General features: G+C 37.3%; 2 protein-coding genes across 2 annotated transcripts in view; one reads left to right on the top strand and one right to left on the bottom strand.

Moving 5' to 3' along the window:
- The window catches only part of LOC120629656 (sulfide:quinone oxidoreductase, mitochondrial), a 28,738-nt gene extending 25,191 nt beyond the window's left edge, over positions 1-3,547 (top strand). Inside the window, exon 14 of the mRNA XM_039898651.1 lies at positions 3,283-3,547. Within this exon, the coding sequence (XP_039754585.1) occupies positions 3,283-3,414 (132 nt within the window). The 3' untranslated portion in view covers positions 3,415-3,547. The remainder of the gene's footprint in view (positions 1-3,282) is intronic.
- Positions 3,548-5,403: 1,856 nt separating this feature from the next.
- Positions 5,404-22,788, bottom strand: LOC120629618 (protein artichoke-like). Its single transcript, XM_039898607.1, has 8 exons — positions 22,114-22,788; positions 14,387-14,629; positions 13,059-13,271; positions 11,727-11,994; positions 9,584-9,970; positions 7,615-7,796; positions 6,653-6,770; positions 5,404-5,864 (listed from the first exon to the last, which is right to left on the bottom strand). Exons 1-8 carry the CDS (start codon positions 22,401-22,403, stop codon positions 5,631-5,633), a joined length of 1,935 nt encoding a protein of 644 aa, XP_039754541.1. The 5' UTR covers positions 22,404-22,788; the 3' UTR covers positions 5,404-5,630.
- Positions 22,789-26,454: the final 3,666 nt, after the last annotated feature.

Genomic DNA, 26,454 nt, shown 5'->3' with positions numbered 1-26,454 from the left:
GTAGAAGTCTTCGCATTCATTATCATCAGGATTCTGAATGGAAGCGGAAGGAAGTTCTTCAAGTTCCCAGAAACGCTTGACTAAAGAGTCAATAGCAGGAGGCTCTTGAACGAAACAACATGTCAAGGCCGTATGAGTATTTATAGTAGGTATCGTAGGCGCATTGCCCATGAACACCAGACCTAACACCGTGCGCAATGCAACGGGCACCGACGGGTCGCGACGTGACGTATGGACGTCGTCGGGGAGAAGCAAATGTGGAAATAGGGAAGCTCCTATTAAAGCATCAATTTTATCAGGTACGCCGTAACTCGCATCGGCAAGCGGAATACCTTTAAGGTGTGATAGGACTGCCGTATCTATCACAGCCGTAGGTAATTTGTCTGTCACTTTATCAACAACAAGTGGCGAGATATTAAAACTAACGTTATCATCAAAACGCGAATAAAACGTCAAGTCAACCGAGCTGGATTGTACAACCTTCTCAATTCCACCGAACCCCTTCACGATAGTACGTTCTGTGAATTTAGTTTGCAAACCCAAGCGATCACAACATTCTTTTGAGAGGAAATCGGCCTGCGAAGCAGAATCCAACAATATACGTATAACTTGCCGTTCACCATTACAGTCGTAAACAGCAACTTGTGCGGTAGCCAATAAGACAGTAGTTCGCTTGTCTTCGACACGATTCATTAAATTGCTATTATACACCTGCGTAGCGCTTGTAGACGGGCTTACGCGCGTAGCGCACAGTGCTACGTCGGCGCGATCATCCGTTACGGGCGATGACGCGGTAACGGTAGGTGCGTTCGGTGGCGGCATGACGGTATTCAACTGAGGCGCGCGGGAATGTTCCTCGCGCTGGTCAAAGTGCAGCCTTTTGTTATGTTTCTGACCACACGAACAGTGCGGGGAGACTTCACATTGCCCGACTTTATGTTTTATAGACAGGCAGTTCACACAGGCATTCTTCTCCTTGACGCACTTAAAACGTTCTTGAGGAGTTAATAATTTATTAAAGTCAACACATTTATATAAATGCGCATGTGTTATATTTCTACATAGACACTTGGACGTAGGCTTATCAACCGTGCTTATATAGGCCTGATACTTCGGCGCATTGCCAGAAGTCCCGTTATTCAAATGTTTTATATTTTTATTATGACGTGTATTAGAAGGGTTTGTGACATTCGTATTCGTACGCTCAAACACCTTCGCGCGTGTTGTGATAAATTCCACAAAGTCGTCGAAAGTAGGTATATTCTTACCGCATTTAATTTCAAACGCGCGTACACTCTCAGTATCGACCCTTTGTGTAGCTATATGTAGTATGATAAGATCAGCTAGGTTATCTAACTTTAGGTTTTTTAAAGCGCTTACTGCGCCAGCGAACCGGTCTATGAAATCTTCAAAGTTAGTCGCAGAGGGAGTCTGAAAACCCTTATAGCGAAATAATTCATGTAGGTACGCGGAAGTCAACATACGTTTATCATCGAACCTATTGACGAGTGTTTGTAAAATGAGCTGATAATTCTCAGCACACGGAGAAATTCCAGCGATTGCGCTTTTTGCCTTCCCTGTCAGCTTCGGTAACAGATAAAATAGCTTTTCTGCATCTGTGAGTGATGGATTATTATCTACTACTGACTTAAAGGTCGTATAAAACATCTGAAAAGATTTAATGTCACCATCGAATTCTAATATCGATATGGGAGCTAGCTTCGGCTTGGCTTTTAGCAGCGCGGAGGTCGCATTATGTATTTCTGGTGTCGTATTTAAAGTTGAGCATTTTGTATGAGTTCGTTTGACCCTATTATACAAAGTCTCAAAAGCATACAGACTTTTGTAATCAGGTTTTGCATCTGAATTTAAGTTTAATAAACGTGTATTATAATCGTCTACAATAGACTCGTACTTTAAACGCAATGAATCAATTTGTGAAGATTCGTCTAGAAAATGTTCTCTTTTTTCAACGTTCGTATGAACATCGGGTTCACGAGATAAGTCAAAGACATTTTGCATGATACCGAATATAGCTTCACGTTTAGCAATTAAGATAGACAGTTTAGTATCCTGAATCTCCTTATCACTTTCGCTAGTTTTAGAATCTACTTTAGGAGGCATTTTACTAAAGTGTAAGTGAGACAATTATCTAACGATCACGAAATACCTATATTTTTATGTGAGTATGATAGGTTAATAGCCAATCATATACTGGTAAATTAAGTAGGTCGCGCGGAGTGCGGATAATATGCGCAAGCGCGCTTCGTTCGATATTACGCGTGGTCGGGTTATATCGAATGTTCGATCGACCAGAGGTTCGTATAGACAAATCTCGACCTTATATGCTAGGTCTTACGACTCTTGAGTAAATGTTTCACAACCGAAGGTACTACAATAATTAATAATTGCAAGTTTTAAGATTTGTTTTAATTGTTAATTCAATTTAAATACACTAATATTTATCGAAATATACATAAATATGTGTAGATAATTAGTATGTCTAACTGGGGAAATAGCTAGCTCAATGCTATAATGCCGCTTATGCCAGTATTACGACAAAGAAAATAGATGACGCAATGACCTATTTTATTTAAAATTATATTATTTCAATTATTAGAGCCTATAGAAGTATTCTAACAAGGAAACTAATGCTTCAATACGTTAATATGAAGGAAATGCTGTAAATATCCGGCTCGAAGGACCAAATAAATATGTATGCGCCAAGTTATATTAAGTTATTTTAGATTTTTATTTCGAATGAGTGGACTGTATTTTTTGCGGTAAATTGGTGTACAAAAGAAAGATACAAGGAATCAGAGCACAAGGAAGACAGCACTTACTTGACCTTATTTTTCATGGGTAGGAGCACGCCGTCCGTTGATCCAAATATTCCTCACGAAGTCCTCTCTTCTCGAACACCACCACTTATGTTATATTTCGGCACACACATAAATATGGGAATTATGCTTAAAAGGATCTCATTGAAACTTCTAAGGTATATTATGATATTTTATGGCTTATTTTCAGGCAGCCAGTAAACTCGTATTGCCCGTTACTTTTCGCAATCGGAAAGCAAGTCGTCCGCAAACGTCTTAATCGTTTGCTTCCGTTAATTTAAGTGACAGCTCTGCGTTCTAGTGTTTTTGAGGCGTATGAGGGCGCCAGTCTCTTCACGGAGAATCGTTCAGTGCTGTTTTAGGTTGGATATGGGAGAATAGGAACACCAATGAAATTTTAAATTATTATTTAAGACTTAATTATAACTTGGCGCAACCACAGAGTAAAGAGCGGCGTTTGGTTTGGCACCTTAACAACAGTGTTTTCCCTCACTTGTACTGGAAAAGACTTATTAAGGGCAAATGGAACGGACCTTCTACGTTACGCAAGTTCACCAACCCGTTAAAAACTTAAAACACATGGAAAAATAAAAATATTTTATTTCATACAAAAATCACTAAACTTTGGACTAAAACCGTAACGTAACCGTAACCGTTTGGACGTAAACTTAAAAGTAATAGTTAAATATAATAGGTAACATAATAATACTTATTTAACAACTGTTATTAAAGTGTGAAAAATATAAATGGTGGTATTTTACATTAATCTAATTAAACTACATTATAAATTATTATTAATATATTCGTCTTAATATTAACTCAAACTATTTACAGTATTTTTTTTTCTTTAAAGAAGCAAGCAGTTTGACTAGCAAGCGATGATCGTCTAACTTTTACAATTTTGTAAAATAAATAAATAAATATACTACGACAATACACACATCGCCATCTAGTCCCACAGTAAGCGTAGCTTGTGTTATGGGTACTAAGATGACTGATGAACATTTATTTTATGAATAATATACATAAATTCTTATAAAATACAGATAAACACCCATACACTGAAAAACATTCCTTTTCATCGCACAAACATTTGGCAGTTGTGGGAATCGAACCCACGGCCTCTGACTCAGAAAGCAGGGTCGCTGCCCACTGCGCCAATAGCCCATAAAAAAACATAATTAATACTGGCAATAACCTTAAATACAAGCCATAAATAAATCATAATTAATACTGGCAATAATCTTAAATACAAAGTATGGAGGGTAGAGGTAAGGAGAGTCATCTTATATGGGAGAAAAGTTGAAAAAGTGTCCAGTTGTATGCGCTAAATAACAGTTCAGAAATCCTCCACAATGGCGCTGGTGGATGCACAGGGTATGGTATGAATGTAGCAATCGTAGATGAATTGAAGTATGCCGAGTTAAAAAATTTAATGTCATTATCGACTAAAGTAGTTAATTAACGAGAATTTCAACAACTTACGTTTTACAAAATATTGTGGTAAATATAACCTACTTCCTTGTTTATTTTTCAAGCCTACTCTAACAATATTTATATTTGGCGCTTCTTTTAAGAGTTACCTTGATGCAAATGTGGCGCCATCCTAATTTAATACATTTTGACGACACTTTTTCATATACACAGATGATCCTCCTTACCTCTACCCTCCATAATACAAAGTAAACAAGCTAAATCTAATGTTTTTTCATATAACATAACGGAATAATCGTTAATTTGGTTTAGGTAAATTATATAAATGTCTAATAGGAGCATCGAACCCCCCCCCCCCCCCCCCACTTTAGTAGCGTTTCTAGGTTAGTCACTACATTCCATATTATGAATATTAAGCTTAATTTGCTATACACCGCGAAAAGCAGGAGAATCTGAATAGTGTAATTTATAATTTCTTCAATCCTTATATACTCCACACCAAACAAATCTTCGGCAATGTACCCTCTACGCACGTTTCGCTCCGAAACCGGAGCATCATTTGGTGGCCTTATCGCTATGTAGCGATAAGGCCACCAAATTGTACTCTCTTGATTTGTATTTATATCTTTGTAACTACTTTTTGTTTCTTTGGTGTACAATAAAAGTGTATTCATTCATTCATTCATTCATCCTCAGGAGATGTTGACTATACAATGAATAATTGTTAAGGTAAGTGTTGTGCTTTCAAGAACACAATACTAACTAACAACTTAGTATTCGTTTGGATTTGGATTGAAGAAATTATAAATTACACCATACAAAATCTCCTGCTTTTCGCGGAGTATAGCGTAATTCGCTATACTCCGCGAAAAGCAGGAGATGCTTTATTTTCATAATATATATATCATGGATTTCCGCAAAGTAACGCTTGCTTCATTCCATTTAGCAGTTGACAGTAATTTTTTTAACCTCTAACGTCCTTAACGTTAAGTATAAAATGGGGAAAATTGGAAAGTAAGCTAACAACATTCCGCGGGTGTCAGTGGCGTGCACATACATGCGCAAAAGCACTGCTTACCTTAAAATTCATATATAACTCGTATAGGAGGAGGATTTTAGCCATTTTATGCAATATTGCATACCCTGGTAGAAAACTCAGTGCACGCCACTGGCGGGTGTGTAATGAGACGTGCGTAGGGCGTTTTCACTGTTTTTGGAGACAATGCACTGCATACAATAATGGCTGAATGAGGGTTCTGGATGTTCTTAATTCTATGATATTTATCTACTGTGCCCTGTGGTGGGTCGGTAATGGGTTGATAACGATGATAAGGAAGATCGTATTTGGCATACATTTCACGCTTTGTTCAAAGCAGAAAACTGCTCTTTCTCCGTTCCGTTTGTGTTCTTAGCATCGGCCGCGCTCTGTCGCTTGCGGTTCAACGCCGCCTGCCTTATTCGGTGCCTTCTGCGGGTTCTTACGAGATAAACAACAAGAGCGATCGCGACCAGTAACGCGACTATGATGCAACCTCCGAGGATAAGCGTGAGAGAGGTCACTTTTGGGAGGCCTTCAGTGGACTCTTCGACCTGAAAGAAAATAAAGTCTCATCATCATCGTCATGTCAACCAATCGACGTCCACTGCTGGACATAGTTCTTTTGTAGGGAGTTCCACAATACACGGTCCTGGGCCGCTTGCAAATAAAGTCTACTATAAAGGAACTATATAAAAGTAAAAAGCGGTGACCTCGTTTGTTAGGGCTTCGGCCTTCCTTTCGGTGAGACTGAGCTCGATGCCCAGCGTACACTTGTAAGTTATCGGTGCGGTTTCAATTTAAGCAATAAAATTGTCTCTTGATATGAACACGTCGTGAAGAAAACTGCTTGTCCACAGTTCTCCATCCAAGAGAAGGGCGTATTCCTCCTTCTTGGATTGGTAGCATTCTACCATCTGCACGCGGCTAGCATCCCGGACTACGGCTTAAACCCTTCTCCTTCTGAGGAGAAACCATGCCCAGTAGTGGGTTGGTAATGGGTTGATGTTCACAACGATGATGAGGTACAACCGGGCCTAGGATATTATCCCATTTACAAAAACAAACCATCACTTTTACAAATTACAAGGTTGGATAAACGCTGAAGCTTTGGGCTAATCATAACACACCGAATCATTGTTGCATGCGCGAAATGGTGCGCGAGGGAGATAGCATGAGTCTCTCATTTACTCTCACTTTCGTTCAAAAATGTTGACTGTTGTCAAGCACAAAAAGCCTAATTAACTAAAAAAAAGTGTATCAAAGTTCGATTTTTGACCGGCTTTCGACTGTCTTGGAGGCCATTAGTTGACGTGATGGTGATTGTAAAGCTCTAACGTACCATATACGTGCCGTATGGGCCGGATCTCATGCTGAGGTCATCGTTGCACATTGCCTGCTCTGTCCAGTTGTACCAGTGCACCAAGCGCAGACCTTCGTAAGCTCGGGGAGAGCCACATCTGCAATTATTCTGATAGTTATTTTAAAGTGACCTTATCATCGAAACTAAAATCATCATTATTAGGGCTTCGTCTGCGCTAAAAAGTGTGCTTCGTCTTTGTATAGTCGCATATATTTTTAATCATGCTGCGATCAACTTCTGGAAAACACGCACAAGTTGACCACAAAATATTTAATTGCGAATGAAGCCATCAGAAAGTCATCTAAAATGGAATGCGCCAAAGATTTTGGGTCTCGTCTAGTAAATAAATAAATATATTACGACAGTACACACATCGCCATCTAGCCCCAAAGTAAGCGTAGCTTGTGTTATGGGTACTAAGACAGCTGATGAATATTATTATGAATATAATACACAGAAATACTTATAATAAACAGATAAACACCCAGACACTGAAAAACATTCATGTTCATCACACAAACAATTTCCAGTTGTGGGAATCGAACCAACGGCCACGACTCAGAAAGCAGGTTCGCTGCCCACTGCGCCAGTCGGCCGTCTAGTGGTTAAAACTCGCGTCTCTTTCGGGGAGACCGGATTTGATCCCGGCACCTTCATACCTCTAACTTTTCGGTGTTATGTGGGTTTTGAGTAATTAAATATCGCTTGCTTTAATTGTGCAGGAAAACATCAACCTGGATGACAAAGAGTTTATAATGTTCTCGAAGGCGTGTGAATTCTTCTAATCCGCACTTGGCAAACGTGTCACTGTCACACTACACGCTGTACACTGTCGATCCGCGTTGAAAATAATTATAACAGTTAGTAGCATATATATAGTAATAAACAGTCGCCAAAATGTATGATAAAAAATAAGCTTACGAAGTAAGAAAACAAATTACCTCAATTCTGTTAGAAGCCGTGAGTTTGCGCGATACATCTGCGGCAGTAAGTCATCTAACAGCCATTGCAGTTCGCAGGAACAATGCCACGGATTGAACTGTAGGTTGGCGCCTTCTGGGAGTGACTTCCAGTCCAGTAGGGTCCTTGATAGCGACGTTAAGTTGTTCTTGCTTATGTCTAACTGAAGAAGAAATGGATCAAAATCTAATTGCCCAATTTTGCTGTATTTTTATGTGGTGTACAATAAAAGTGTATTCATTCATTCATTCATTCTACATATAATCCTTTTATTCATATAAGTATAGATTAAAAATGCTACAGTGTTGAGTGTATAATGGTGCTTTGAACTGAACTAAGGCTTTCGTTTTTAACCTACGATAGTATCGCTATCTATCGGCCATGTTTTGAATATTCACAGCATGTAGGTTGAGTTTAACTTCAGTTTCAAATAATCCTTATTTAATTCTGTCTCGCGTCACTTGTTATAAAAATCTCATTAAAATCATATATAAAGGGTTGTTTGGTTCAATTCGTGTCCACAATCAGATTAACGTCGAACTGAGCTCAGTTCCGAGTCCTCGCAGGAGGCACCCTCAGGACGACGTCTCCCACCTTCCCCCCCGATGTCGTCGAGCCCTGGGGCTCTTCTCACGGCGAGCTCTCGCGCCCGTCCCACTGATACCGTAGCAACCCCTTAGGTGGTTATCGGCAAGTGCCCATCCGAAAAAGAAAAAGAAAGTTAGTGTCCAACGACTGACAATAAAAACCTCTGCAGGGCGACTGCGCTGGCGAAGTCCCCGAATTACCGATGTCATACGGACGGGGGTCTTATCCTTGGAAGATGGTCCACGGAAATGTATGGTCCCTATCTAATCCCTTGTTCAACAAACCCAAAATGTTTACTGCTATCCCAAATCGACGCTTAACATTTATTGCTTCCGCCCCGATGGCGTCGAGGGCTATTGTGTAGGCACGGCACGGACGATATTGTGTATATAGTCCGTGAGAAAAAAAAAAATTGCGCATAGATCGAAAACCACCGCGGGTTGCAGGCCTAGTCTGCTTTTGCAGCTTTTACAATTCAAAGATGGTAGTTACATAGTTATTTGGAGCCAAGCTCGGCCTTTAAAGCTGAACTTTCGAGATTAGTGCTTTAATAGCCTCTTCGTTTTAACAAATCGGCTATTTTAAGGTTTTTATCTAAAAAGTGAATTGTTTATGCAACGAAAGAGTGTTTTCCAGTGATTCCCCTAATATTGAATTTTTTTATCTAATATTTAGGGATATTTATTGGGGATTTATTTAATCTTACTCTTGCTCAACTAAGAACACATTTTTTCCTAAATTTTAACTTCTAATTGCTCTTCTTAAACGTACTACATACGTTTTCATATATATCTAGGTACTTAAGTTCCATTTTTAACATTATCTATCAACAATAGGATGTGTTTATTTCAAAGCCTTAGTTAAAAGTTTCATAGTTAAGTTTTACGTTTGCTGTCAATTTTGTAGGTATTCGTATAGTTTATTAGCGGCTACTTAATTGGTGTACTTACGTGTTATTTTTTTTTTGTTTTTAATAAATAAATATATATCACGACCATTCACACATCGCCATCTAGCCCCAAAGTAAGTGTAGCTTGTGTTATGGGTACTAAGATAGGTAACTGATGAATAATTTTATGAATAATATACATAAATACTTATAATATAAAGATAAACACCCAGACACTAAATAACATGTACACCACACGAACATTTTTCAATTATGGGAATCGAACTCACGGCCTTGGACACAGAATTTAATTTTAAACTGTTTGGGCCTTAATAAATAAAATTTAATCAATTCAAATTAGTCATAGAAGGTTAAACCTAGCGCTTGAAGGTGCGTGACCCTAGAGCGAAATCTAAGATCATGGCGAACCTATACGATTAAAGACAGAAAATTAATTAATTTACTCCACCTACCATACACAAGGTCGTCGCATCAAACGCCCCTTCCTCTATGCTCCTCAGCGAACCACAATTCGATAAATAGAGGGAGAAACAGCCCGTATCAAATAAACCCTCATCTCCCGCTCTGCCAATCACGTTGCTGAACGCTTTATCTTCAACCACGTTTAGTTTATTTAAATCGTTCATATAAAGATTTTTCAATGCTATGATATTCTTAAAATAAATGCTTTCTATTGGATTTCCATCTAGCCTCAGATCTTCTAATTTGGGAAAGGTTTGGCTGTTCAAACACTTTGGCACGTCTTGTAACAAATTGTACGATATATCCAAGCTAAATAGTTTTGGTAGTTTCTTCTCGATGTAAAAATCTTTTATTTGGTTCCCTCCAATGCTGAGAATCTGAAAAGGTCAGTATATTTACGATAATTCAGGGTCTGGGAATGTAGTGTTTAAATTTATTCTCACATTAAGGGTTGCCTCGGCCCTTGGACAGGAAACACAAAATCAGTATGCAGTGTTAACTAGTAACTAAAAATAATTGCTTTGAATAATATAATGCCGTAGAGAATGTTAAAAAGCTAAATAAAAAATTTGGTCATACGTGAATAGTGTTACATTTTCACATTTACCTAAAAGAGGCTTAATTATCAGATATAGAAAAAGGTACCTGGGTGTGATATATTAAAATTCGAGTTATTAACTTTCAAGATTTTTACTTTATAATAAATAAATAAATATACTACGACAATACACACATCGCCATCTAGCCCCAAAGTAAGTAAGTAAGTTATGGGTACTGAGATAGCTGATGAATATTTTGTTATGAATATAATACACATAAATACTTATAATATAAACACCCAGACACTGAAAAACATTCATGTTCATCACACAAACATTTTCCAGTTGTGGGAATCGAACCCACGACCTTGGACTCAGAAAGCAGGGTCGCTGCCCACTGCGCCACTCGGCCGTCGCCACTTTGATAATTATTTAAATAAAAAAGTTTAACTACAACATCTTATCTATACTTATAATAAAACTGTAACTGAAAGATTTCTGTACATTTAATATATTTTGAAAATTTTGACCGGGGGATGCTTTATAATCGATACTGAGTCCAAAACAGATTTTTATTTAATTTTTGTCTGTCTGTCTGTCTGTCTGGGCATCACGTAAAAACTACTGAACGGATTCAAATAAAACTTGGTATAGTGGTAGTTGATATTCCGGGTCAACATATAGGCTACTTTTTATCCCGATAAAAATCCGGATCCGGATTTCCTCCGGGAAATGGGATGAAAAGATTTATCAGTTTTACTTAATATCTCTGTTAAATTTGCACCGATTTTAATAATTCTTTTTTTATTTGAAACTATATACTATCAAACATGTATGGTCTTACTTTAATAAGGATCTGATAAATATTGTCGGAGATAAAGAACATAACTCTTCACAAATAACTGTCAGTCGCAACGCGTATGGGACAGCGATCGAATGCATGCGTACCATCCTACTAATATTATAAATGCGAAAGATTGTGAGGATGGATGTATGTATGTAAGTATCAACTAAAAAACCACGTAAAATAATAGTAGGTACATAGAATTAGATATATTCTAGCTTCTCGATTGACTCATACGCTGACCAAGTCGCGGGGGTCCGCTAGTACTGCTATATAAAGCTGAAGATTTAATTGTTTGTTTACTTGAACGCGATAATCTCAGGAACGTCTGGTCCGATTAAAAAAATTATTTCAGTGCTAGTTAGCCCATTTATCGAGGAAGCCTATAGGTTGTTATCTATATAGTATATGTTATCACGCTAAGTCCAGTAGGTGCATAGGACCAATAAAGATTGTTCTAAAATGGGAGTTTTTTTTCCGCTGCGTGCGCTGCGTAAACGGTTAGAGTTTTGAAAAATCATGTAAGATAATTTGTTTCCCCTTTCAAAGTTATAAATAAAAGTCCAGTACAGCATATGTCTATATTCTAAAGTTGACTTTTAGACGAAGTCGCGAGGGAACTCTTGTAGCATTATAAATAAGAGTATTTTGTTATTTGGGGAAAAAACTACAGTTTAAGTGGGGGTGGTAATTATGTACGATTAATCTACAACGTATTTAAAATATTGTGAAGCATATAATCAAACTTACCTCAAGATTTTCAAATTCCACATTACTCTCGTCATATAAAGCAGACAATCGGTTGTAAGACAAATCGACAAACGTGATCCCACTGGGAAACTTGGGCCAGTGGTATAAAGTGTTTATCTTCAATATAGCGATCTGGAGCGTCGAAGGTAGTGCGAATGTGAACGTTATGTTATTCTGTGCAAGGTTCAATTCCCTTAAACTTGTGAGGGACAACAGCGCATCTTCCTCGACCACCTCAATTATGTTGTTAGATAAATCCAGGAGCTCACTGAAAGGTCAATGTTTGACATTGTAGAAAAATATTATGATGTCACCTTTTCATTCGTACTAACGACTATGTTTTTCAAACAATCTGATTCAATCTCTATTGTAACCTTGACATCTTTATCTTGAATTACCATTAGTTGGTAAAAATTGTGCCCTTGGAAGCAACGATAACAGTGGGGTAGTCTTTAATTTGTCGTCTACAAGAGTCCCAAGAATTTAAGATTCTCTAGTTAAAGATTTAACGATGACGACATTATCGTTCTTTGATTCAAATATATAATATATTTTATTTTTTTAAATACCTAGGCCATTTAGCACTGTCTGTTTCTTTAGTGAACCAGTATAAGCCTGTATCTATATATAAAATCAGCATTTATACAGGGGATAGGGGCGGATTGGCAAAAAAGTATTTTCAATTTTAAGGTCAAAAAAATTGCCTATAGGTCACCAGATTAAGATTCTGCAGACGGACATGGGATAATCCGCTTCGCTGGCGTTCTTTTTAGCACTTAAAAGCATAGTGTGCAAGTTTCTATGACCCCAACTGCCTACTACACGTGCTAGAAACCGGTCAAAGTGCGGTTTGATATATCATGCCCTAATCAATGGGCCTAAACTAAACCGGTTTAACTAAATCTATATTGGTTATTCCTAAGCAGGTTTCAAGTGGTCATAACTTGAAACTGGTTGATTCTTGCACCAAGTAATTGATATATCATGCCCTAATCAATGGTTGGGCCAATTAAACTGGTTTAACTAAATCTATATTGGTTATTTCTAAGCAGGTTTCAAGTCGTCATAACTTGAATCTGGTTGGTTCTTGGACCAAGTAATTGATATATCATGCCCTAATCAATGGTTGGGCCAATTAAACTGATTTAACTAAATTTATATTGGTTATTTCTAAGCAGGTTTCAAGTCGTCATAACTTGAATCTGGTTGGTTCTTGGACCAAGTAATTGAATAAATGCATTTACCATGGATTTTTATACAAATACGTGTTGAATCCATGTTAATTTAATATTATAATTGTGAGACGAACTAAACATTAATAAAAGTACTTACATGTTATTGTTTTCAGGGAACGAATCTTTCACTATCGACCGAATCCGGTTGCCGTTTAAATTCAACCTTTTTAATCCCTTCAAGGAAGTTTCAGTTCTTTTTAACAGTAGATCGTGTATGCCATTCTTGCTGAGGTCTAGGTCTTCTAACATTGTCATAGGCTGCAATGCTTCAACTGGTATCTTCCTTAGCAAGTTGCTTTGTAAATTTAACCTTGAAAATGAAAAGTTATTCTTTATTGTTAGCTCTAGTCTAGTGGTTAGCAGATTACGCACCCAGGTTGGGTAAAACATTAGTAGGTATCCGGGTTCATATGTTGAGAAATTAACAATGGCAACCCGAAGACTTTACTTCGCTGCATGTAGGTGTATAATATTATAGCCGACTACCCTGCATTAAAAATGGGACGGTTATATAATTGTCTCTTTTATTAATTACGCTTGTATGATTCTTTGAACGACATCATACCTAAAAACATGTTTTTGTCTCTTTCCGGGCTTATCCTGGGAGCGGCTTTTGACGACACTTTCAAGGCAGTTCGACGTTTTTGGATGAGTAATCTTGGTTAGTTCTTAGAGAAACTAGAAAAACTGAACCGATATTAACAAGCCTTCGCAACTAGATAGGAAAAGATATTCTCAGGGAGTGTTCTAGCACAGTTTATATAAGTATAGTTATACAGAGGTCCGATGAAACCTCCTAGACTGTGCAATTGTGCGAAAGGGGCAAGAAGAACCGTTACTGGGCCTCATCATCATGATCAACAAACCACACGCGTCCACTGCTGAATAGGCATAGGCATAGGCCTTTCCAAGAGCCACCACACAGGGACACACACACCACGGTTATCCGCCTTTCTCAACCAGCCGCTTCTAGCCACCTTTTTAGGTTCATCTGTCCAGTGGGCTGGAGGTCGTCACACACTGCGCTTACCGATTCACAGTCTCCACTCCGGAACGCGTCTGCTCCTATGGCTATCGTTCCCATCAGTGCCTAAGCTGAACCCTACATTGGAATGTTGCACCTTGCCGCCCGTCCCCCGGATCGCAAGACACTTGGGATTTACTAAACACACTTGTCTTTGGAAGACCTGGCTCCATGTCCTGCGAGATCACTAACCCTATTAGGGTGACCCAGAAAACGTGCCATATTTGCGGCATGCGGTTAGGCCCTGAAAGGATCTCCCTTTGTTATTGGACGACACGTGAAGGACTTCTAACTGAACATGTCGGCTTTTATAATGAGATCAAAGGTATATAGGTAGGTCAGACGTATAACGACTGCGATGACATGTAGATTGTAGGTACGTAAATATAAAAAGGAGATACCTCTTAACATGGTGCAAGTATTGAAAATCCAAAGGATTCAAATCCGTAATTTTGTTGAAAGATAAATCTAGGTCTTCTAAGGCCTCGATTTTCGTAAACAAATCGGGAGTGATTTCGGCTAGTTCGTTTTGTGCGAAGGAGAGCTTCTTCAAGTTCGGAACGTCGCTGAATGGATCTGGCCAGTAGGTTTTAATGGCGTTGTTGCTGAAGCGAAGAGTCTCGACCTGTGAGTTGGGCGGTAACCTGCAATCCAGATAACGATAAATAAGTAAAACGTTTAATAACTACCGTATCCATTTAGTGCCTGTAAGGTGGCGACTATCGAAATCCTACTAACAAGACACTAGAAATGCTCTTTACTTATAGAAGGGCGTATAAAACGACGGCAGTACCACGGCTCCTATTGGAAGTACCACTAAAAGTTTGGAGTGGAAATAATACGCACTGGGTGTCATACGAATGTGGGGGCATTTGATCTTTTGCAGACGGGGGTGGATGGCTGGATCGCAGATGTGTGTGAAAGCGTTCCGTGACCCAGCCACCACGACACGACTTGGAACACCGTGGGGTTTAGTCGGTAAGAGTGCGACATAACGTCTGCACCTCGGTAGTATCCATGAGAATATTCCACGTAAAAAAAAGTTCCTTACTCGAGAACGGCTCATATCTCCGAAGATAATCCATACTAATATAAATGCGAAAGTGTGTTTGTTTGTCCGTTTGACGTTGCAAATAAATAAAATAAAATAAAAAAGCCATTTATTCTACTACCAATAAATAAAGAAATACATACTACATTCATTCACATAATTAAACTACATAACATAATTAAATTTATACATATTTTAACAAATTACATATTTTATTTCATTACATTTATTTAATAGCTAGTCTTAAATTCTTATTTGTTGTGTTGTGGTAGAAGTCGCCTCTCTGGCGTAGGCCTCCCCCAGCTTTCTCCATTCCCTTCTACGTTACAAATAGCTAGGCCAAAATAATAGCCATGCCGTATCTAAGCTATTTTCTTTGAGAGTATAATTTACTGCGACGCGACATGAGATCTAAATGACGTCGCGTAATCTATTCTTAATGTCGACTCGTGGTGATTTACCACTTAGGCTGTCGAGTGCCAAGGTCATCTGATAAGGAACCAACCTTTACTATGGGCAACAAGGGCTTAGACAATATTTACCTGCGTAAGATTTTGATGACAATGAGATAAACATAATTACTGTCACTGTGTTCTTCAAAGCACCAGTATTTTTTTTAAGTTATACTTTGGTACTTCTCTGGAGACAAAAAAATATATCGCCCGATTATTTCTACACCAGCACGGGCGGGAGATAAAAATGATATATTTTTTTATTATATCCCCCGATTATATCCCCTGACAAGGGATTTAATTCACGTGCCCACCTGCTAGATCACTGGAACATGGAATAGGAGAAGTTTACCCCCGTTTATTAATTCACATATATTATTTGGATATTATTTCCACTTGTGCGCCATTGCTCTGAGAGTTGATAAAACTGTGGCAGAAGATAAATTGTTATCCTTTCCCGAGGAGATAATTGTCTCCTGCCCATGCTAGCTTTGCTGGAGGAATATACACCGTGTAAATGAAAACCGAAATAATACTTCGCAGGCTTTAGAGGTACATTGTGTACTGTCTCTGAGACTTACCTGTGGAACCGAAAACCTAAAAGTTATTGAGTAGCCACTGTATTCTGATCTACCGTCATCACATCATATTATATTAGTCAACCAACCCGCACTGGGCAAGCGTGGTGGACTAAGGCGTTAACCCCTCCTCATTGTGGAAGGAGACCCGTGCCCTAGTGCGGCAATGGGTTGACTGATGATTATGAATAGTAACTTATATTATACTACCTGTTGCCCGCGACTTCGTCTGCGTTTGATTTTGTTTTTGACGTGGCATTAAATTTGGTTGTAGATGTAAAAAAAATTAAAGTATGTAGTATCGCTAAGCCTTAAAGGAGGGGTTTGCTGCTGTCCGCTGAGGAGTTCTGTCCTCTATCTCCAACCACAATTTGGGCAAAATTAAACACATATTATAACCTCTATAGCACAAAAATAATTATGTAAATCGGTTATAATCTGTTGGAGCTATGGTGTAAAATCGTCAAACACTCATCCCCTCTCCCAAAAGAACCGAGCTTAATGTCGGGATAAAAAGTATCCTATATTATATGAAGTATTACGTCTAACACATCCAAGAATATGTGTAAAAAGTATTATGAGGATCGGTTAAGTAGTTTTTGCGTGAAAACGTAACAAACAAACTTACATTGGCATTTATAACATTAGTAGGGATAGGGATAGGGAAGTAGGGATAGGGATAGGGAAGTAGGGATAGGGATAGGGAAGTAGGGATAGGGGTAGGTGTGTGAATACTTGTTTGTTTGTCCTTTCTGTACTATGGCAACCAATCAAATTGATTTTTGGCATAGAGAAAGTTGAAAGGACAGAGTAAAATGAGCTACTTTCAGTCCTGGACTATCGTCAAATTAGATTTTTTTGCATGAACATCTTTTTTTTTCATTTTGGTATTTATGTATATATACTCTTGGCACTATCCTGTTCTGTAATAAGGCCGCCTATGCATGTCTACATTGTTTACTGCAGACTCCTTACTGTTCTTTTCCTGTATGTTATACGTGCAATAGTCTTCTTTTTCTTCCTTTTTATGGGCAAACATCAATCTCCGGAAATATTCGCCAATAAATATTTATCCCAGAAAAATAAACGGATTTGTAATAACCGTGATAAAAGCGGACGCAAAATGCGGGCTATAGCTAGTAATAATCTAAGTCGTCCTCCGATACTACCTAACGATATACCGAAGCAGAAACGGACGGGTTTGCTCTGCGCCCATCAATCAGGCTAAGCGTGTCAACTTTGTTTGAGTTGCAAATTGTCGTCGCGGGAAGTGACGGGGCGTTTTATCAAAGTGAGCCGAAATGGCTGGCGATTAGCCTCCTATATACACGGTGACTTTTTTTCACCGTATTATATTGACCCAGTTAATCCGTCCGTCCAACACTCAATGGTAAAAAATAGTAAGAAAATTGCACAAGAAGCATCCTATATCGAGTGTCAGCGGCGGGTGCGGTCAATGCATTCAACTGCGGTAATATCATTCAGCAGAAAAAAAAACGAATAGGTATTTATTTGTATCAGATGCACATATAATTATATCCCCTGACAAGCAGTGGCGTGCACTTCAAACATGCACAAAAGCACTGCCTCTGCCACACACTGCAAAAGTGCCCCCTATCTTATATCCCCTGACCTGCGTGACCGGCGTGCACTGGGTTTCTTACCAGGGTATGCATACAGCAGGAAAACTGAATAAAACGGCAAAAATCCTCCTCTTTTACAGTGTGTGTCAGAGGCAGTGCTTTTGTGTATAAAATCTGTGCCAATTCTAGGTCAATCTGGTATCTAGGTCATATCAAACAAAATATCAGCACTCACAGGATTATCTATGCAATACGGTCCTTAAATGTTTTGAGGAATCAAAGGATCCATTAAGCAGCACTTAGGATAAAATAATGATGTACGTTTTAATTAGCAAATATATATCGTGTAACCACAAACAAAAATTGAAGCATCAAAAACCACTCCACTTTAGTAGGGTTTCTCGAACAGCTGGTTAGTACTTAGTCATTTCATTAGGATTCATATGTGAGTCAATTCCTTAGAATGATTGCCTGGAAGATATCACTATAAGTGATAAGTGCCTTTGTTACACAATTTTTTTTTTCATATTTATTTATTTATTTAAACATTTTTATTGCGTAGTAAAGGAGAAATTAAAAATACTATAAAAAAATTAGAAGCAAAAGGCGACCTTTTCACTAAAAGTCATCTCTGCCAGGTAATCTCTGTCTAGCCTTAATGTAAAAAATGAAGGTTCTTATTCATTTTTGTTTTGATTTTGTGTGCATTACAGTATTTTTGATTGATTGATTCATTTCAAGTTTCAGTTATGGTGGTTCACAGTAATTATTTTAGTTATAAAGAAATAAATTTATTCTTAAAGAAACATTTTCACACAGAAGTTAGTGTCACACAAAAGTAGTAGCTTAAACTTTTAGTAGTAACATTAAAAGGTGGTGCGTTTATTAGAAATTTAAACAATGCTTTTTTTGCTTATGTTTAAATGATTTAAAGGATTTCTCGCATAAAATCTCTTTATTCTATTGTTTAGTAGTGCTCCCTCAACCTGTTTTACTGCAATACTTAGTTCAAGTCTTGGGTATTCTTATTTTATGTGTTTAGTTTTAAAAGTCATTTGTGTATGTATGACTTCGGTAAGTATTTATATTCCTAACTAGTATGCATGTTTTATATTTATACAACTGGCTACGGAAAATTATGTTAGTTTTTTTATAAAAAGTTCTTTAGTTGGAGTCGGTTCTTGGATAATAAAATATAATTTATTTAGGTAGGTACTAATTTAATTTATATGTTATTTTTTAATTGACATTCCATGATTATAATTTTTTTTATTTCATACAGTTAAATTAATGACATTATTATTATATTCAGCCAGAATTTGTATCGGAGGTCCCAGGTTCGGTTATTGTTAATTTAAGAATGTAAATTGATGATCATAATCATAAACCTATTGATAAGTAAATAAAGTTCAAGTGTGATATGTTTAACACTGATAATCGATAAATATACTAAGAAGGTGTCTACCGTGATGCAATATCGTGTATGTTTTATCATTGATTACCAAAACCAAGTACCAATGCAGGCAGTCGTTCTCCATTATTTAGAATACACAATCATATAACGACAACTTTAATAATATAGACATTTTCCGAGTACTTATATAAATAAGAATTATTTTCTGAATAGAGTTTTTCCTATATAAGAGTAGGTGTAAAGAAAATGCATATCAAAATGTTAAATAACATTTCGCAACAAGCTAAAAACTAATGCCATTGCTGAATCCATTACTAATTAATAGTAAACAAACGCAGGCCGATCACTGCGTTTTAAATTGAGATTTATTTGCTGCCAGATAAAGCAGTTAAAGAGAATCAAGGTCCGTCCTACACACATTTATTCGACGCCGCGTAGGCTTATTTGAATGTTCACAGTAAACTAGCGACAGAATAAAGCTGGCGCGACGACGTTATTTGTCACAGACGTGCCTAGGATTTGTATGAAGAATTAATATAGGTGAAGAAATATTTTTTACGTCAAAGTATTCTTCTTTGAATTATTATAGTACCTACGCGTGCAGAGTTATCCACTCCTAAGTGCCTAGTGTGGGATTTTCTACCTACGTTTACTTTTTCGATCGCGTTAAAGTTAACTACGATTTATATGGAATCGAAAGAAAATGACAATAGGAACTGTGTCCCATTATTGTTCAAATTGCGTTAACACTCTTAAAAGTCAGTCGAAGAACGCTTTGCACCTTTTTGTTTAATATATAAATAAATATTTCATTATGGAACGTTACAATATCTTCTCTATTCCTGAACGTAATTCTTAAGTTGAAATATATGAAAAAAAAATTGCATTTTGAATTTTTTGATAATTTTGTCGTTTAACTGTCAATTCTGGTTGCCTTCTTTTGCCTACACGAGCAATAGCCATACAATACAAACAATTGTAATTTTATGCAAATTTTCAACCAATAAACAGTGGATCGCAACATCGGAATTTCGTCGGTCTCGTTCGTCGGGTATTTTATTAGACTTCATCTGACAGTAGGTAGCTTTCTAGTGAGTAACTATTCCGACGTTATGCGTCGTTTATTAATAAAAGCCTCTAGAGGTACAAATCTCTAGCAGAAACCGTAACAATCCGAACTAATATCTAATTCTTATCTGAGGTCGAAAATATATGAATAATACAGGTTTTAAGTTGCTACCTACCTTACGAAGCAGTTATGCCATATTCGTATTTCAATTTAATAGATATACAATAGTAAACAAATGATTCAACTTTTCATATCGGTAGACACCTATATTATCTAGATGACTAAGAGTTAGCCCGCACTATGAAGAAAATCCGTGCGTTTTTTATTCTCGCGATTTATACTATATCCGGAATTTCAGCTTTGTACTCACTGCAAATAAATTTCCTAGTAATTTTTGGCCGTCTTTATACAACCACAGAATTCCTACTGCACAAAATATATTCGCACCTCACCGCGTACACGTGACAGTTTAAGATGTACAAGGAAAATTAAGCTTAATTTACACTGTACGAGTATATCATGGAATTACGCAAAGTAACACCTGCTTCTATCCATAGTTTAAGGTGTCACCAAAAGTCCCTAATGCACAGCAAGCACGGGTGTAGGCGAAACACTAAGGCGTGTGCTCCTGGAGAGCACAAGCAAGAATAACCTGCAGGGTGATTACGTATCTCGCGACAGGCATGCGACAAGCGTAAATCTTGCAATCACTGTTGTCAAACGTCACTTTTTAATACAATTAATAAACGAAAGTGACGTTTGACAGCAGTGATCGCAAGATTTACGCCTGTCGCAAGCCTATAGCGAGTTACGTAATCACCCTGCTGGATTCCCTAGTCTCGCTCCTGGAGACACTAGGCAACCTGAGCGGTCTGCTAGGTTACTAGATAGCTGGAGTTTCTTTACGGAGATACAAGAGACAAGAGATTCAGTAGGAAAAAGTATGAAACCACATGTATTTCTACCGCGTGAATTTCAAGTATCCCTATATGTGATACATGCGATTTTTAAATAGAAAGTGTCATGAAATTGCCAAAGAAATAACGCGCGGTTATTTTGTGCAATGCGTGCTTGGTCTAATATCCATACTCCCCACTATCCAACCAAGTACCTAACATGTACTCAGTAGAAGTGCATTCGAAAATAATATAATCCTACACTAAGTACTTATCGATTTATATAAATCTACAAACATAAGTAGTACACGCAAACTCACAATGGGTGAACCAATTTTAATGTGGTTTTTTTAGGTCAGTTTAGGATAATTGAGATATAATTGGTTTTAAATCGGACCTTTGGTTTGACCGGTTGACAAATATAATAATTATTTTTATTTTTATTTAATTATACATCTATGATATACGTTAACTATAAACATTATTAAAATTGATGATGTACGTATTATAGATATATTATACATCAACGTATGCAATCTAGGGCTTAGCTAGAACAAGAAAACTGAACGCTTATCAAAGCTGGACGGAGTAAAAGGGGCCGCGTTGCCTTGTAAGGTAAACTTATATACAAATTTCCAGGTAAAAGGTAAAGTAATCGAACACTTATATTTCGGATAACACAAGTCACAACGCATACGCACCCTTTGCTATATTACAGCCTTATTGCGTAAAGTGGCATAACGTCGTATGATTTTAATGAAGTATTTTATCGGTTTGACGGCCGATTGGCGCAGTGGGCGACACTGCTTTTTATTCAAAGTGTCTGGGTGTTTAGCTGTATTTTATAAGAATTTATATCAATTATTCATAAAAATATTCATCAGTCATCTTAGCACCCATAACACAAGCTACGCTTACTTACGAGTACGAGTCTAGAAGGCGATATGTGTATTGCGTGTATATTTATTTATTATTAATTCCACCAGTTAAAACACGCCATAGTTATTTAGACGTAATGTCACTATATAAATAAAACCTTTAAGTTTCAAAGCCAACTTGTTAACTTAAATACTTTGTTTACTTACTTGCCTAAAGTGGTAAGGCCCAAGCCCTCGAAAGCCGCAGCTATCTTCAGTCCATTGGGATTTTCTGGCCACTCGATTTTATCCAAATCAGCGAGGTTTTCTATTCTATCCAACTCAGAGCACTGGATGTTCAAAACTAAATGAGTCCCATCAACATCTGGTATTTCACTACAAGTACAATATGAACACACCTTTATTAATCTTTGCACTTCCTCTGCAGCCTCTTGTTCCTGAGCTGTGGCAGGGTTGAAAATTAAAAAAAATAACGTCAAAAACTTTACGGCGCGCATTTTGTTTTTTTTTATTTACTTCACAGCACTGACAACTACACGTTCAGCTTTATCGAGGTGGAGTGATAATGATAAGATTCTTTTTATCGCATCGTTATCGCGGCATTGGTGATGCGTGAGTACATTGCTGAATATGACGTAGACTAAATAGATAAATAGGGATTAGGCACGGGCTAGGCTCGGACATTGTGTAAAATCACTTTGATTTTATTCAACTTCATTACGAAGCCACCTAAATAAATGTTTATTTTGGAATCAGAACATTGAATAACTCATAACAAAGTTACAATGTCGGTTTAATTGTCGGTTACTGAACTGAAATAATAACAGATGATAAACATTGTTCGAAATTCAAATATCGTGAAGTTAGATTGTGAACGCGTGTTTTCGCCGCGCGTAGTTCGCTTAACTACCGTGGGTACATAAAGGCTATATTAGCGAACCGGTAACGTGAGCGCTAGGTATAGATAGGTAGATCGTAGAATGCTATTGACCACAATGATTTGGAGATGTTATACGAAACCGCTTTATTCAGGCAGTGTTGTTATTTACTCTTAAGCCATCAACACGGCTAGCATGGACATTGGTCGTCCTAGAGGTATACAACGGGTTCCCCGGACGTCTAATAAAGCAAACAAGAAGGAAATACCGTGGTGGTTTTTAGTTTAGATATACCCCCTTTAGAGGGGGGGTCCCTCATAACCTCCGTCCACCTCAGGGTCGGAGGTAGCAATAAAGCTTTTCTACCACACAAAAAAAAAAAAATGCATGGACATTGGACAGGAGGCATTTTTCTCCCCGGGAAAAGGACATTCGATCTTCTCCCACAGCTTGAGCAACTCTCCGAGCACAACCCGACCGACGAGCGGACTCTCTTGGTGCACAAGTGGAAATAATATAAAAAGAATATAGTGGGTGGCGGGAGACATGTCCGCCCTGTGGCTAGGGTTGCCAGACGGTCGGGAATTGGCGGGATTCTACCGAATTTTTGTATGTCCTCCCGACTCCCGACAAAGCAAATAATCCCGAAAAAATAGTACGATAATTTTAAGTTCACATTTTCGTCAAACGAAACTTGCAAGCAACACACAAAAAAAATTACAAATACGTGTAAAAGTAAACGGGGGTAAACTTCTTATATTCCCTGTCGCCGTGGCAAATGGAGACGTTAACTGGACCCCTTCACCCTTGTAAAAGGATGTTATCGGAGATATAATTTTTGTCTCCCAGCCGTGCAGGCTTTAAAAAGCAGATCTACCTTTTGTTGGTACAATTTATGGTATTTTCACTTAATTGGAATAAATAGATGGATGCAATAACTATATTGCAACGAAACACGAAGTAGGTCTTAATTAAAAAGGTAAACAAAGTAAGACAGTAGTAGTAGAGCTATTTGTGACAGCAAAAAGGTAAACAAAGTAAGACATTAAGTACTTAAAAGCAGAGCTTTTTGTGACAGAGCTCGTCCGGGGAAGTACCATAATGCCATGTTTATTTCTGCCGCTAAACGCACGGTCTGAAGGGCGTGGTTGGTGTAAGTGCCGGCACATGAGTATTAACACCTATGCCTCGAATTGATGGACAAAGGTCAGCATTTTGCAGGACGTGCTCCATGCACGCCTGTGAAGTGTTGATCGGTTTGAAGGCGATGCTTTTGCACTTACCATCGCGTGGGCTTCTTCAATCCATCAATTATTAATATTAAAAAAATCAGTAAATAAACTAGTGCTAAGACGGCCTTATTACTCTCAATTAGTCGCTACGCTTTCCGCGTTATCGCGGACTAAAGTAAATTCCATGACCATATTCAGGGTGCAAGCTATAAGTGGGTAAAGATACCTGCCAAAACCTACCTGCCAAATTTAATCAATATTGGCGTTGCAGCATAGTCAACCAAAAAAATTACACATATTCGCATTTATCTATGTATACTGCGCTCAGGAACTATTCGATTTGGTTAAATTATCTCCTTTCTGCCATCGAACTGCGAGGTACCGAAAGATTCTGCACCGTAATGTTGTTGAAATACCATCAACACGTACGAAGCGTTTTGCTTCTTCCTTTCTGATCCGCACCGCAAAGGCCTGGAATGCCCTCCCATCTTCCGACTTCCCCGATACCTATAATCTGGGTACCTTCAAATCGGGAGTGAATAGGCATTAGCTAAGCAAGCGCGCTTCATCTTAGGCTGCAACATCACTGTACCATGGTGTGTATTGCAGTAAAATTATTATATAATTATATTGTATTTAAAAAAAAAAACTAACTAACTTCTTAAACTAAACTAACGAAAGATTTGTTCGTTTGCAATCGGTAAAATTTAAATGCACTGAACACGTTGATTTAATATATCAATAACTAAACAGATTTGAATAATAGTTTCACCATTAGAAAGTAATTTTATCCGAAGTAACATAAGCTATATTCTATTTCAGTTATAATAAGATTTCAGTCTGAAATCATATCAAGCCAGAAGGCGCGGTCTAACGCGCTTAATCCGCGTCCGCTAACGGATTGGTCAAATTTACTATGTACAATTATGTTATATAAAAATCCCAAATAAAAGATTTTACTATTGTTAAGCCTAAGTACAAGTAGTCTCTTGATATTATTAATACCACTAGTTCTCGGCCAGCGTGGTGGACTACGTCCCAAACCCTTCTCATTCTGAGAAGAGACCCTTTAGCCGGATTGTTAATATTTGATGATGACGATGATAAAACAGTTCAGTCTGAATGTGTTTAATATTTTTGGACACTAAAAAACAAATAAAAGCGAATTTTTTTTATTCAAAAATATATTTTTTAATAATTGTAACATCACATATAAATCCATTATATCTATTATACTTACTTCGCATTTAAGTACACGTAACATATTTTATAAGCACCATTACATCATATGCGCTTTAAAAACTAATGGCTTACGAGTAATATTACAAAAATACTATTTTGGAACGATAAAATATCCGTAAAAATCTTCTCAATGTAACGAATCTACCCTACACGTTTAGTTACATCAAGAAAGCGACCTAATTTTGACACTCGTCAACTTATCTTAACCTTGACAGAACAGTACAAAACAATATACAGTACTTTAAGCGTTTATTTTTGTTACTAACGGTATTTAAAACAGATTACGCATAATGTTATTCAATTAATTTCCAAAACCATATAAATATTAAGTCATTAATATGAAAGGGCCAAAGAAGCGCAAAAATATATAATCCCAAATTCGCACAAGTCTTAGCGAGAAAAAGAGTAAACTCTTTTTAACACTCTTCGAGTAAAAACAACTTGAATAAGAATACCAGAATCAGGCTAAGCAAAGCTTAACCAATGGAAATTTTATTTACTGTAAAATTGTTTGAGGTTAATAAACGTTTTTTTTTTTTTTTTAGTAGTATAACAGCTGATGTCGTGCTATCTCGTTCGCACAATATCCAACATTCGATGGTGCGAATAAGATATTGTGCGTATTGACGACGACATCGGCCGCCATCTTTAAACCTATTCTGTAATGGCGCGGCTAATAATTTTTATTGTTATTTTTTTTCTGACTTGTTATCATAGATTGACTGCCGACACATAATTGTAATAGCAGACTTACTAGATTATTTTATATTGCTCCCATAATATAGTTCGTATTCAAATTGTTTGCCGCATGCTACTTTTGAATCTATGAAAAAAAAAAAGAATGTGCAAACAACAGAATAAATTCTCATTTTTGTAACATTCCACTTTTAAATTACAATTTTTTTGTCTGTATTATATACAGCGACAGAGTAAAAATTAAAAAAAAAATTGTTTGATTGATCTTACGAATACTAAGGTTAAAAAATCTTTATAGTGAAATGCTCATTTAAAAGCTTACATTATAAATGCCTCTCAGCCTCACAAAGATCATGTTGTAATAAAACACCAAAACAGCTGCTATATAAAAAATAAACTTACAAACAAATTTAATGCAATTTTTTAATGCCCTGGGACTTATACATACAACATTTTTAACGAGTGTTTGTTTACAAATATTTACAGATTCAAGCAAATAA

The sequence above is a fragment of the Pararge aegeria genome, chromosome 14, assembly GCF_905163445.1.
Source record: "Pararge aegeria chromosome 14, ilParAegt1.1, whole genome shotgun sequence".
Lineage (NCBI taxonomy): Eukaryota > Metazoa > Arthropoda > Insecta > Lepidoptera > Nymphalidae > Pararge > Pararge aegeria.
The sequence above is the reverse complement of the archived record's forward strand: the minus strand, read 5'-3'. Positions and strand labels throughout refer to the sequence as shown.